The following is a 12,923-nucleotide window of genomic DNA, read 5'->3' on the forward strand; positions in this document are numbered from 1 at the left end:
GAGGTGGGGCCTAGCGGAAGTTAGAGAAGTCAATGTTCATGCCATCAGGTTGGAGGCTACCCATACGGAATATAAGGTGTTGTTCCTCCAACCTGAGTGTGGCTTCATCTTTACAGTAGAGGAAGCCGTGGATAGACATGTCAGAATGGGAATGGGATGTGGAATTAAAATGTGTGGCCACTGGGAGATCCTGCTTTCTCTGGCGGACAGAGCGTAGATGTTCAGCAAAGCGGTCTCCCAGTCTGCGTCGGGTCTCACCAATATATAAAAGGTCACATCGGGAGCACCGGACGCAGTATATCACCCCAGTCGACTCACAGGTGAAGTGATGCCTCACCTGGAAGGACTGTTTGGGGCCCTGAATGGTGGTAAGGGAGGAAGTGTAAGGGCATGTGTAGCACTTGTTCCGCTTACACGGATAAGTGCCAGGAGGGAGATCAGTGGGGAGGGATGGGGGGACGAATGGACGAATGGACAAGGGAGTTGTGTAGGGAGCGATCCCTTGTCCATTCGTCCCCCCCATCCCACCCCACTGATCTCCCTCCGGGCACTTATCCGTGTAAGCGGAACAAGTGCTACACATGCCCTTACACTTCCTCCCTTACCACCATTCAGGGCCCCAAACAGTCCTTCCAGGTGAGGCATCACTTCACCTGTGAGTCGACTGGGGTGATATACTGCGTCCGGTGCTCCCGATGTGGCCTTTTATATATTGGTGAGACCCGACGCAGACTGGGAGACCGCTTTGCTGAACATCTACGCTCTGTCCGCCAGAGAAAGCAGGATCTCCCAGTGGCCACACATTTTAATTCCACATCCCATTCCCATTCTGACATGTCTATCCACGGCCTCCTCTACTGTAAAGATGAAGCCACACTCAGGTTGGAGGAACAACACCTTATATTCCGTATGGGTAGCCTCCAACCTGATGGCATGAACATTGACTTCTCTAACTTCCGCTAGGCCCCACCTCCCCCTCGTACCCCATCTGTTACTCTTTTTTATGCACACATTCTTTCTCTCACTCTCCTTTTTCTCCCTCTGTCCCTCTGAATATACCTCTTGCCTATCCTCTGGGTCACCCCCCCCCCCGTCTTTCTTCCTGGACCTCCTGTCCCATGATCCTCTCGTATCCCCTTCTGCCTATCACCTGTCCAGCTCTCGGCTCCATCCCTCCCCCTCCTGTCTTCTCCTATCATTTTGCATCTCCCCCTCCCCCTCCAGCTTTCAAATCCCTTACTCACTCTTCCTTCAGTTAGTCCTGACGAAGGGTCTCGGCCTGAAACGTCGACTGCGCCTCTTCCTACAGATGCTGCTTGGCCTGCTGCGTTCACCAGCAACTTTGATTTGAGATACTGTCACTTTCCTGTCAGCTTGTACCTGTCCGACCATTCTCCACTTACCTTTCTCACTAACAAGCTATTTTCAACCACAGAACTACCACTCACTGGATTTCTTTTTGTGTTTTTCGCACCATTCTCTGTAAACTCTAGAGAATATTGTGTGTGAAAATACTAGGAGATCAAAAGTCTCTGAGATACTCAAACCACCCCGTCTGGCACCAACAATCATTCCACAGTCAAAGTCACTTAGATCACATTTCTTCCTTATTCTGATATTTGGTTTGACAACTGAATCTCTTGAATTTGTCTGCATGCTTTTATGAATTGAGTTGCTGCCACATGATAGGATGATTAGGTATTTGCATTAACAAGCAGGAGTACAGGTGTACCTAATAATGTGTCCACTGAGTGTACCAATTATAACACATCTGATTCTGATTCTGAACGTGGAGCAAATATGCATTTGGTTGGAAATGTGGACCAGGTGTGTAAATGGAACCTGGGGTCAAATATGTGACCTCCAACCTGAAGGCAGGAACATTGGTTTCTCCACCTCCCCCTTCTCTGTTTTTCCATTTCCCATTCTGGCTTCCTCATACCTTTCTTCTCACCTGCCCATCACCTCCCTCAGGTGCTCCTCCTCCTTCCCTTTCTCCCATGGTCCTCTCCTGTCAGATTCCTTCTTCTTCAGCTCCTTACCTTGTTAATCTACCTTCCCCCAGCTCCTTACTTCAAACCCCTTCCCCCAGTCACCTACCTTCACCCTTACCTGGTTTCATCTATCGCCTGCTAGTTTGTACTCCTCCCCCTCCTCGACCTTCATATTTTGGCTTCTTCCCACTTCCTTTCCGGTGCTGGTGAAGGGTCTCAGCCTGAAATATCACCTGTTTATTCCTCTCCATAGATTATTCCAGAACCACTGGGTTCCTCCAGCATCTCATGAGTGTTGCCAGGGTTGTGAACTAGTTTTGTGGTGGGTGACGAGGATGGGAACCAGGTGTGTGGTCTGAGTCAAGGTCGGGAACAGATGTGTGGCTGGGACCATGGATCAGCGCCTGGAAAGTCTTCACTCTCCAGGGCGCAGGCCTGGGCAAGGTTGTATGGAAGACCAGTAGTTGCCCATGCTGCAAGTCTCCGCTCTCCACAACACCAATGTTGTCCAAGGGAAGGGCATTAGGACCCATACAGCTTGGCATCAGTGTCGTCGCTGGGGCTCAAACTCACGACCTTCAGCTCACTAGTCCAATGCCTTAACCACTTGGTCACGTGCCCACACTAGGCGTTCGTCTAGTGATCTGAAGGTCGCTAGTTCGAGCCTCAGCTGTGGCAGTGTGTTTGTGCCCTTGAGCAAGGCACTTAACCACACATTGCTCTAGTCTGTGCGAGGAGTGGCGCCCCACACAGACTTCCAATCCGCGCCTTGTAAGGCGTAAAAATGCCCGACGCAGGCCTCTCATGGTCTGAGTCGACGTTCCCTCCCTCCCACTATTTATACCCCTCATAATTTTGTATAACTCTATCAAATCCCCTCTCATTCTCCTATGCTTTAAGGAATAAAGCCATAACCTATCTAAACTTTCCCTATAACTCAGGTCCTCTTGTCCTGGCAACACAGAGTCATAGAAAGGTACAGCACAAAAAAAGGCCCTTTGACCCATCTAGTGCTGAACCATTTATACATCCTTAAAAATATTCTCTGTACATTTACACCTGTAGGTAGGTGATCAGAACTGCACACAATACTCCAAATTAGGCCTCACCAATGTCTTACACAACCTTAACAGAGCATCCCGGCTCCTGGAATCAATAAGCCTGTTTATGTAGGCCAACATGCCGAAAGCTCTCTTTATGGCCCCATCTACCTGTGACTCCACATTCAAGGAGTTATGGATCTTTATTCTCAGGGAGACAAACACAGGCAGCTCGAACAGCCTCAGGTTTACAGAGAGGAGAATGGAAAAGGGTAACCATTGTGATGATTGTCTCCAGGGTGGCGCGATAGCACAGCAGTTGGCACAGCACTTTACAGCGCCAGCTGTAATCTTGGGGGTCAATTCATCTCACGGTCTTTAAGAAGTTTGTCCTTTCTCCTCATGACCAGCCGGAATTCCCCCGTTTGCTCCAGTTTCCTCCCATATTCCAAAGACGTACCAGCCAGGCCTGGCACATCCTCGCTGATTTGATATTCAGCCAGTATAAACCAGACTTACAGTAGGAGCTGGTGGTGCTGGAAACCTGGGCTACATATTCACCAGTAACAAGTACCAGCAGAAAAGAATCTCTCAAGCCAATGTGAGAGTCAAATGGAAATATTCACAGAGCACAAAGTGCACAGGAAACTGTCCACATTCTCTTAAATATTAGCAATTGAACAGTCAAGAGATAAAATTGTTGATCAAATTTTTACCTAATCCTTCACTCTCTTCAAAGGTCTTCTTTACTGTCTGACAAGAAGAGCCATTCCCATGGCACACCCCACATTGATCTTCAACTGCATTCGATTCTATTTCATAGTCACAGCCGACAGTCTGGAATAAACAGACATAAGTGATTTAATATATATTCAACATCACATCATAGATCTGTAAAGTCATTCAGCATTGAAGCAAGCCACTGGAGACACGCAGCTGGCAGTATAAAAGTCTTTATTCGGCACACACAAGCTGACAGCATTTGGAGTCCCTCTGGAAAGAGGCTCCCTAACCCAACGTTACCACATTTTTATCTGCTAAAGATCAAAGGTAAAAGCAGGACAATTCTATATTTACAATGCATTCCATTGCGCTTCCTTTGAGTTACATATAATTTTCAAACACCCAGATCTTCACACCAGCACATCTAAAATGTATGTTAATCACCGCTGTCTCTGAGCTGCATTCATGCATATTCAGATATCTCAGGTCCATGGGGTGTTTCCTGGTCTGCAATCAACCCCAGTCTTCAGCTTGAGATAGACCATTGTTTTAAGCTGCATTTTAAATTCATTGTACTATCCACATTCACATCTGCTATTTGCTATTTTCTATGACCCCAAAATACGTCCTAACACAGCCCATCGACATTGGCCATTACACGCATCATCATGCCCACTGGTTCTCTGGGTTAGATCAGTAACCATACTTCCCATTCAGATTCATTTACTTATCAGAACATACGGTGAAGTGCATTGTTCGTGTTACAACCAGTCAGCGTCTGCTGGGGGAAGCCCATGAATGTCGCCACACATTCCAGTGCCCACATACCATATCCACAATGCTTGGCAGAATGGCACAGAATACAACAAACAGCAAAACAACGCGCACACAAACTGCTGGAGGAACTCATTGGGCCAGGCAGCTTCTATGGAAAGGACTAAACACCTGACGTCTCAGGCCAACAAAACATGCCCACATGCTACTGTGTTGCTTTGGATTTCCAGCATCAGCAGATTTGCTTGTGTATGTGGAACAGTAAATCAAGCTCCCACCCACCCACACACGTGGACAGCCCTACAACTCAGCCTCCATCCAGGCTTCAGCCATTAACTGGTGACTGTCTTTGAAAAACTTAAGTTCACAGAATTTCAGGAATATTTTCTTTCCTTTAGTTTTGTTAGCCGGTTTCATACTTATAAATTGATTGAAGCTCTTTTTCTCCTTTAGCTGTGTCAAGGGTTCTGACATGAAAATTATTTTGAAGTGATCACATCCTTATGGAAGCAATCACAAAACTGCCGAAAATTCCAAACAATTGTGACTAAATTGCTCAAGGAACTGTAAGATCGAGTTTAGTGGAGGTTACATGCATCACTAAGCCTTTTAGAGTGTGCTCCTGAGGTTAAAATGTGCTGTTGGAGCTAAGTAATTGATTACTGCTCTATATTGGAAGCAGGCATTTCTCTTATTGTGACTGAACGAAGGAAATGAAATCTAGTTCATTCTTTAACACCTTATTGTGAAAAAGAATGACTATAAATTAATTAATATTTTTTTCAAAATCTGCCTCCATTGGTGATTTTCTGGGGTCTTGCTATAAAACAATGTGATGGCAGGAGTTAATACTCAATCTTTATAAAACGCTGCTTACGGCACACTTGGAATATTGTGTTCTGTTCTGGTCACTTCATTACAGGAAGGGTTTGACAGCTTTAGAGAGAGTGCAGAGGAGATTTACCAGGATGCTGCCTGGATTGGAGACGATGTCTTATGAGGATAATCTGAGTGAGCTAGGGCTTTTCTCTTTGGAGCAAAGGAGGATAAGAAATTTCTTCCGGTTTACGATGGCACTGGTGAGACACTGTGATGCCTTACTGGCAACAAACAAGTCTACTAACTACTCTATTAATCAAACGATTTCTGAACAATGATTACTGCAATCAATAGCCTGTAACTTCCATTTCAGAGTTGAGCTTTTGCAACTCCTTTATGACCTGACATTTTCATGGTGTGAACTGAAGTCTCAGAGGTACAGGAAGGTTGTAGCGGGGCATATAAATCAAAGCAGTGGAGCCCAGGCCCGAGAGCAAGAAACGAGCCAATGTGTGGCCACGGTTGGAGTGAGGCAAGGTGAGCTGAGGTGAGGCAGAGGTGAGGCGGCAGGGTTTGGGCCAAGAGAGAGGAACAAGCCGATATTTGACCAATTTAAGCACCAGGCCAGATTGGAATGGTCGGGTTTGGGACGAAGCGAGGGGGAAGGGTCCATACTAGAGAGCGAGTAATGAGTCAATGTTTGGCTGAATTAAGCTGTGAACTCACTTTCATGAAGTTTAGTTCTGAATGTTCGCAAAATTTGTTCTTTTTTGCATATTAGGTGTTTGACAGTGTTCGTTTTTAAAGGGTTCTATTGGATTGCTCTCTTTTGAGGCTGCCTGTAAGGAGATGAATATCAAGGTTGTTTATAGTATGTATACTTAAATTAATAAATGTACTTTGAAATTTGGAGGTGACTTGAATATGGTGTACAAGATGATAAGGGGTATAGATCGAACCAGAGACTCTTTTCCAGGGTAGAAATGGCCAATATGAGGTGGCATGATTTTAAAGTGATTAGAGGAAAGTATATGGGGGTTGTCAGAGGTACGGCTGTTTCTAACACAAAGAGTGGTGGGTGCATGCAACACCCGGCCACAGGCAGTGATAAAGGCAGGTATATTAGGGACAGTTAAGAAATTCTTAGATAGGCATATAAATGAAGGAAAATGGAGGGCTGTGTGGGAGGGAAGGAGGGGTTAGATTGAATTTGAACTAGGTTAAAAGGTTGACACAACATTACTGTCCAAAGCTTATGCTGTCTTCTTACTGCTGCCATCAGGAAGAAGGTACAGGAGCTTCAGGGCTCACACCATCAGGTATTACCCCAGAACCATCAGGATAATACCATAAAACCATGAGACATAGGAACAGAATTAGGCCATTCAGCCCATCGAGTCTGTTCTGCCATTCCATCATGGCTGATCCCAGATCCCACTCAACCCCATACACCTGCCTTCTCGCCACATCCTTTGATGCCCTGGCCGATCAGGAAACTATCAAGTTCCTCCTTAAATATACCCATGGCTTGGCCACAGATTCACTACTCTCTGGCTAAAAAAATTTCGCCTTACCTCTGTACTAAATGGTTGCCACTCAATTTTGTGGCTGTGCTCTCTACTTCTAGATACCCCCTACCAGAGGAAAAGTCCTCTCCACATCCACCCTATCTAGTCCTAACATGCAGTAGGTTTCAATGAGATCCCCCCACATTCTTCTAAATTCCAGAGAGTACAGGCCCTAAACTGCCAAAGGCTTCTCATATGTCAACCTCTTCATTCTCAGAATCATCCTCGTGAACCTCTTCTGGGCTCTCTCCAATGACAACACTTCCTTTCTGAGATAAGGGGCCCAAAGATCCTGAACCAGAGAGGATAACTTCATTCAACTTCATCTCCCCATCACTGAAATGTTTGCTCAACCCATCGACTCACTTTGAAGGACACTTCATCTCATGTTCTCAATATTTGCTGCTTATTTATTGTTACTCTTTCCTTGTTTCGATATTTGCAGTTTGTTGTCTTCTGCACTCTGGATGAATGCAAAGTTGGACAGTCTTTCATTGATTCTGTTATGGTTATCATTCTATAGATTTATTGAGCATTCCCACAAGAAAATGAATATCGGGATTGAATAGGGTGACATATATGTACTTTGATAATACATTGACTTTGAACTTTTGAACCATACTGTGCTGTGGTGTTCTATGTTCTACGAAGCAGGTCTGTTAAGGAAGCATTGAGTAGTCTCAGGTCGATAAATGGGAGATCTCCGTAGCAGACTGGATAGTACTGCTGTCACACTGTTCCACCAAACTAATTTTGACCTAATCCAGTGTGTTGTCCATACGCAATTTGTACTTTAACTACATGGGTTTCCCCCCACGTTACCAATCTCTTGTTCCTTGAAATGCTCATGGTTCTTCAGCCCACTCAGTCTCCACTAATCATGAACCAACCAGTCACCCAAACCACGTATTGATCACATCTTTATTTCACCACATTTTTATTGAATGCCACCCCCCCCCCCAGATTTTACCACTCTCCTGCAATAGAGTGATTTACTGCGGTCAGTTAACCTATCAGCCTGCAGGTCATTGGGATGTGGGAGGGAACTGGCACAGAATCAGAGTCAGGTTTATTCTCACCAGCATGTGCTGTGGAATTTGTTAACAGCAGCAGTACAATGCAATACATGATAATATAGAAAGAAAAGAATAAATAAGTAGATCAATTACACTAAGTATAAAGGCATCCGTTAGTCTTGCGAGACCATGGATCTGCACCTGGAAAGTCTTCACTCTCCAGGGCGCAGGCCTGGGCAAGGTTGTATGGAAGACCAGCAGTTGCCCATGCTACAAGTCTCCCCTCTCCACGACACCAATGTTGTCCAAGGGAAGGGCATTAAGACCCATACAGCTTGGCACCAGTGTCGTCGTAGAGCAATGTGTGATTAAGTGCCTTGCTCAAGGACACAACACGTTCCCTCAGCTGGGGCTCGAACTCATGACCTTCAGGTAGCTAGTCCAATGCCTTAACCACTTGGCCACGTGCCAAGTATATATATATGTGTTTATTAAATAGTTAGATTAAAAATAGTGCAAACAGAAATAATATATCAAAAATCAGGGAGAAATCCGCGTGCTCAGAGTGATAACATGCTAAAACCACACAAAGAGAACCCTCAATCAGGAACTGAATCTTGGTCTCTGTATCTGCAGGGTATAAAGCCGTATGAGCCTGGAAACAGCTGATCTCATCCAATCTCAGGGTGACGTAGGCTCAGGCATTGTGAGTGCTTGCATGGGAGCCCTCCTGGGGATGGGCTTTTCAGGTGACACAATTGCATCATGGCTCAATGATTTACAGCACCAGCGATCAGTGTTCAATTCCCACAGCAGCCTGTGACGAGCTTCTACATTCTCACTGTGACTACATGCGCTTCCCCGGGTGCCCTGGAGTTCTCCCACATTCCAAAGCCGTACAGTACCGTGCTAAAGTCTGAGGCACATATATACAGTATATAGCTGGGGTGCCTATTGACTCCAATGGATCTGGGGTTGAGAGGGTGAACAGCTTTAAGTTCCTTGGTATACACACTACCAAGGTCTCACTTGGTCTCTACATACTGGCTGAAATAAAAGTGCCTCTTTCACCTCAGATGGTTAAAGAGGTTCGGCATAAGTCCCCAAATCCTAAGGACTTTCTACAGGGGCTCAATTGAGAGTATCCTGACTGGCTGCATCACAGCCTGGTATGAGAACTGTACTTACCTCAGTCAGAGAGTGGTGTGGACACCCAGTGTATCTGTAGATGCGAACTTCCCACTATGCAGGACCTTTACAAAGAGAGGGGTGTAAAAAAGACCCAAAGGATCATTGGGGACCCAAGTCACCCCAACCACAAACTGTTCCAGCTGTTACCATTCGGGAAATGGTACCGCAGCATTAAAGCCAGGACCAACACGATCCAGAACAGCTTCTTCCACCAGGCTATCAGACTGATTAATTCACACCGATACAATTGCATTTCTATGTTATATTGACTGTCCTGTTGTACAAACTATTTATTAGAAATTACTAAAACTTGTACATTGCCCATTCAGACGGAGGCATAATGTAAAGATTTTTACTCCTCACGTATGTGAAGGATGTAAGAAATAAAGTCAATTCAATTCAATACTGTATTTGTCAATGTGGAGTGGAGAGCCAGTTTGTAAATCTGGCAGAAGCAAAGGATGTTGGGAATGGTGAGGGTGGAGTGCCGCAGCAGGGGTGTGGGACGGGTGCAGATACACCCAGTCCTGAGACAAAAGTACAAGTCATTTGATTCCAAACAGGTGGTTTATTGATCATTACAGAATGTCTCTCTGGTGCTTCCCACTCCCTTCCAAACCATGATTCCCCTCCCTCTGCTCCCCTCCCCTTCACAACAGAGACACATATCAGAGTCAGGTTTATCATCACTCACATGTCATGAAATTATCTTCTTTGCCACAGCAGTACAGTGCAATACAGAAAATTATTACAGGGCTATGCAGAAGTTTAAGTCACCCGAGCAATATACTGTGCCTAAGACTTTTGCACGGTTATTGTGTGCCTTGTGATCTTAGGTTCATTAATTAAAATAGATTGCAGGGAATTAATGACTATATAGTTCATGCTATCCCTTCCTTTTTAAGCAGTAACATTTGCAAAACTTGAAACACATCCAGCTCTCATTTCAACAATTGCTTCAATCTTGCCTGTTGCCAAAGATAATATCGTAATTCAATTATTGCCAACTGTGCAATAAAAAGTTGCGAGCATGTAACCAGTTATGGAGTATGTTGCTCATGTCCTCTGACTTTCTGTCACATCTGTAACTTGTTTAGCCTATGCATTTGGATCAAATCTAAACTCATAATTCATTTAATCAAATCTCTGCAGTTTTATCCTTTATCGGATTGAAAGGAGCCATTTCACAAGCCTGTCACTTCTCGCTCCAAGTTCAGTGAAAGCCATATTAAAACTTTTCCAGTGTCTTCTCAGCACACAGGACTTGATATGCTTAAATTGCCAAAATCTCAAAACGATTTCTGCAGGAGTTCACCAAAAAACAATCAACATGCTAAACCACTGACCTTATGACATCCACTACGACATGGATGGGAGCCAGCAGAAGAAGGGATTAGCTGATGCAAGATAGGGAAATATGCATAGCTGATAGGGTGGTTCTGGGAATCTGCACAGGCTCAATGCACTAAAATCCCTCCTTATTCAGTACTAAAAATGAGATCTTAAACTCAACATGAGAGAAAAGCTGAAATATGCTCCATTCACGAGTTTCCAATTGGGAAGTGCTTTCGAATGGGTGATTACAATCATCCTTTTTTCTGAGCTGCAGGCTCTCGTTAACCATAAATTGAAAATGGATCATGCACAATAAATCCCAATTGTTACTGCTGGACCACTGGTAATGGAAAGCTAAGTGTAAAGTTATTCCTTTAAATAAGCAATTGAGATATCAGTAATTCATTTCATTTCACTTCAAATTTTCATTCATTCGTTCAGTGAATCAATAAATTATTTCACAATTCAAGATTGTTTAATACCATTTCCAGTATACAGCTATAAAGGAGAACAAAATGATTATTGTTCGGGATCTGTTGCAGCACAAAAACACAGTAAGATAAAGAACACAACAAAAGAAATATAAATACTTGAAATAGCTTATATAGATTGATCGTATGTCCATAAAGAAATGCTCGGCACAGGAGTGTCTGTATATGAGGTGACCAACAAGAAATGATAAAGTAGTTGTGGTTGGGGGTGTGGTGGGGTGGTTTAGTGAGTGGAGGTGTTGATCAGCCTTACTGCTTGGGAAAGTAACTGTATTTCATTATTTACTTATTCATCCATTCAGTAGCCATGAACTAAATTAACTTAGCAATTGGTCCAACAGGTGAAAGAAAGGCAGATGATAAAATTAAACAGAGGTCATCTGCAATGTCTAGGTACTAAAAAATCTGCACATTACCGAGATTTGACTAGAAATAAAGGATCGCTATTGGGTTCTGACAGTGTTAGTAGAATCTGGTATTGGAACATCTAAGAATTGAAGAAATATATGGTAGACAATTGTTCTTGCAAAAGCAAAGTAAGTTTCAGAATTGCTGGGAAAGAAGTAGTGTTGAAACATTCTTCTTGGCAGAGTGGAATTTTAGATACTTATTTGAATCTCTCTTTATCCCAACAATTTATTCTTAGTTCCCATTATATTTTACCATGTGATAGTGTCATATTCTGATGCTTTTTCATCAAAAGGTCATTTGGAAATTAAGAATGAGGTGCAAAACACGTTGCTTTTGAAATTTTATTAAAAGTTACAAGATTAAAGAAGATGAAGAGAAAGGAATGTGGTAGGAGAATTAAGAAAGAGAAAGAATAAAGGGGAAAAGAGAGTGAATAGAACTGGTCCGGTCTTCTTACACCAGACCACAGATAACAGAAGATTCTTAAGGTTGTTATAGCTGCGAGGGGGTAGTGGAGATAGACTCCCACTGCCCATTAAATGCTCCCAATGGTCTGTGTCTCAAATAGTTTTGGACAACCAACTCCAGCTCCTGGCTTCCTTGTGTGGCTTTGCTTCTAAGCCTGACAGAATTGCTTCTACTGACAGGAGAAGGGACAAACGTGGATCGCTGAGGCCTTAAAACCAGTCGTCCCAGGCAGATGGTACTTGTCAGCTGTGTTTGGGAGCTCATTTAGCAGAACGAAAACTGATCTCAAACCTCCACTGCCTTATGCCTATACCCACTCACGGGAAAGGCTTTGGAAATAAATCCCAAGGAAAAATTTGGATCAGGGATCCCTGAGGCAGTCCTATATTGAGCACAATGCTGACTGGCAACTCTGCGACACCACTGGTGCATGTATCGGGCTCTGTACTTCATCAGCTGCTTGGAGAGGGGGAGCCTGCTACACGGGCAACAGCCCTTGTTCTTCATACTGTACTGCCCTGGCTTGCATATCAACTATGTAGTTTGCTAGGACACACATCCATGGTTGACCTCAACCAACAGGGGGCCTTCTTAAATAACAGTAAATTCCATTGAAATTCCCACAGATTAAATCACCAGATTCAAGTAATGTCATATTGGCCACTTAAAGCAAGAAGTTTCCAAAAAACTACAAGGGCAACTTATAATGGGCTGGATTAATCAGACCCTATATTTTGAGTGTCCAGGAGATGAGGTAATAAGCGTACAAGCATAGCAAAGTAACTTAAGCCTAATTTATTATCGTAAAATAGAAAGCATGAATAAGCCACACAAAATACTAAGTAGCAAGTCAAAAAGATTTCCACAGATATTTCAGACCTCGTGATTCGTAGTCACCACTTGCTTGTCGTTGCTGTCACGAAACTCTGAATTCTGATCCACTTGTGAAACCACCGCTGGGTCCTAGGCACTGACTGCGATTACTGGCCCTTGGTTGAAGTCCAACGAAAACCAGAAAGGCACCCCCATAAATATGAGTTTCACAAGCAGAAGGAGATCCAGAGACACACAAACTCTTTCATCTTTTGTTCAC

General features: G+C 44.0%; 1 protein-coding gene across 1 annotated transcript in view; it reads right to left on the minus strand.

Annotated features, from left to right (window-relative positions):
- The window catches only part of adamts12 (ADAM metallopeptidase with thrombospondin type 1 motif, 12), a 642,106-nt gene that overhangs the window by 130,082 nt on the left and 499,101 nt on the right, over positions 1-12,923 (minus strand). The window contains exon 14 of the mRNA XM_063042019.1: positions 3,751-3,871. Coding sequence (XP_062898089.1) covers positions 3,751-3,871 — 121 coding nt within the window. The remainder of the gene's footprint in view (positions 1-3,750; positions 3,872-12,923) is intronic.

The sequence above is a fragment of the Mobula hypostoma genome, chromosome 3 (genome assembly GCF_963921235.1).
Source record: "Mobula hypostoma chromosome 3, sMobHyp1.1, whole genome shotgun sequence".
NCBI lineage: Eukaryota > Metazoa > Chordata > Chondrichthyes > Myliobatiformes > Myliobatidae > Mobula > Mobula hypostoma.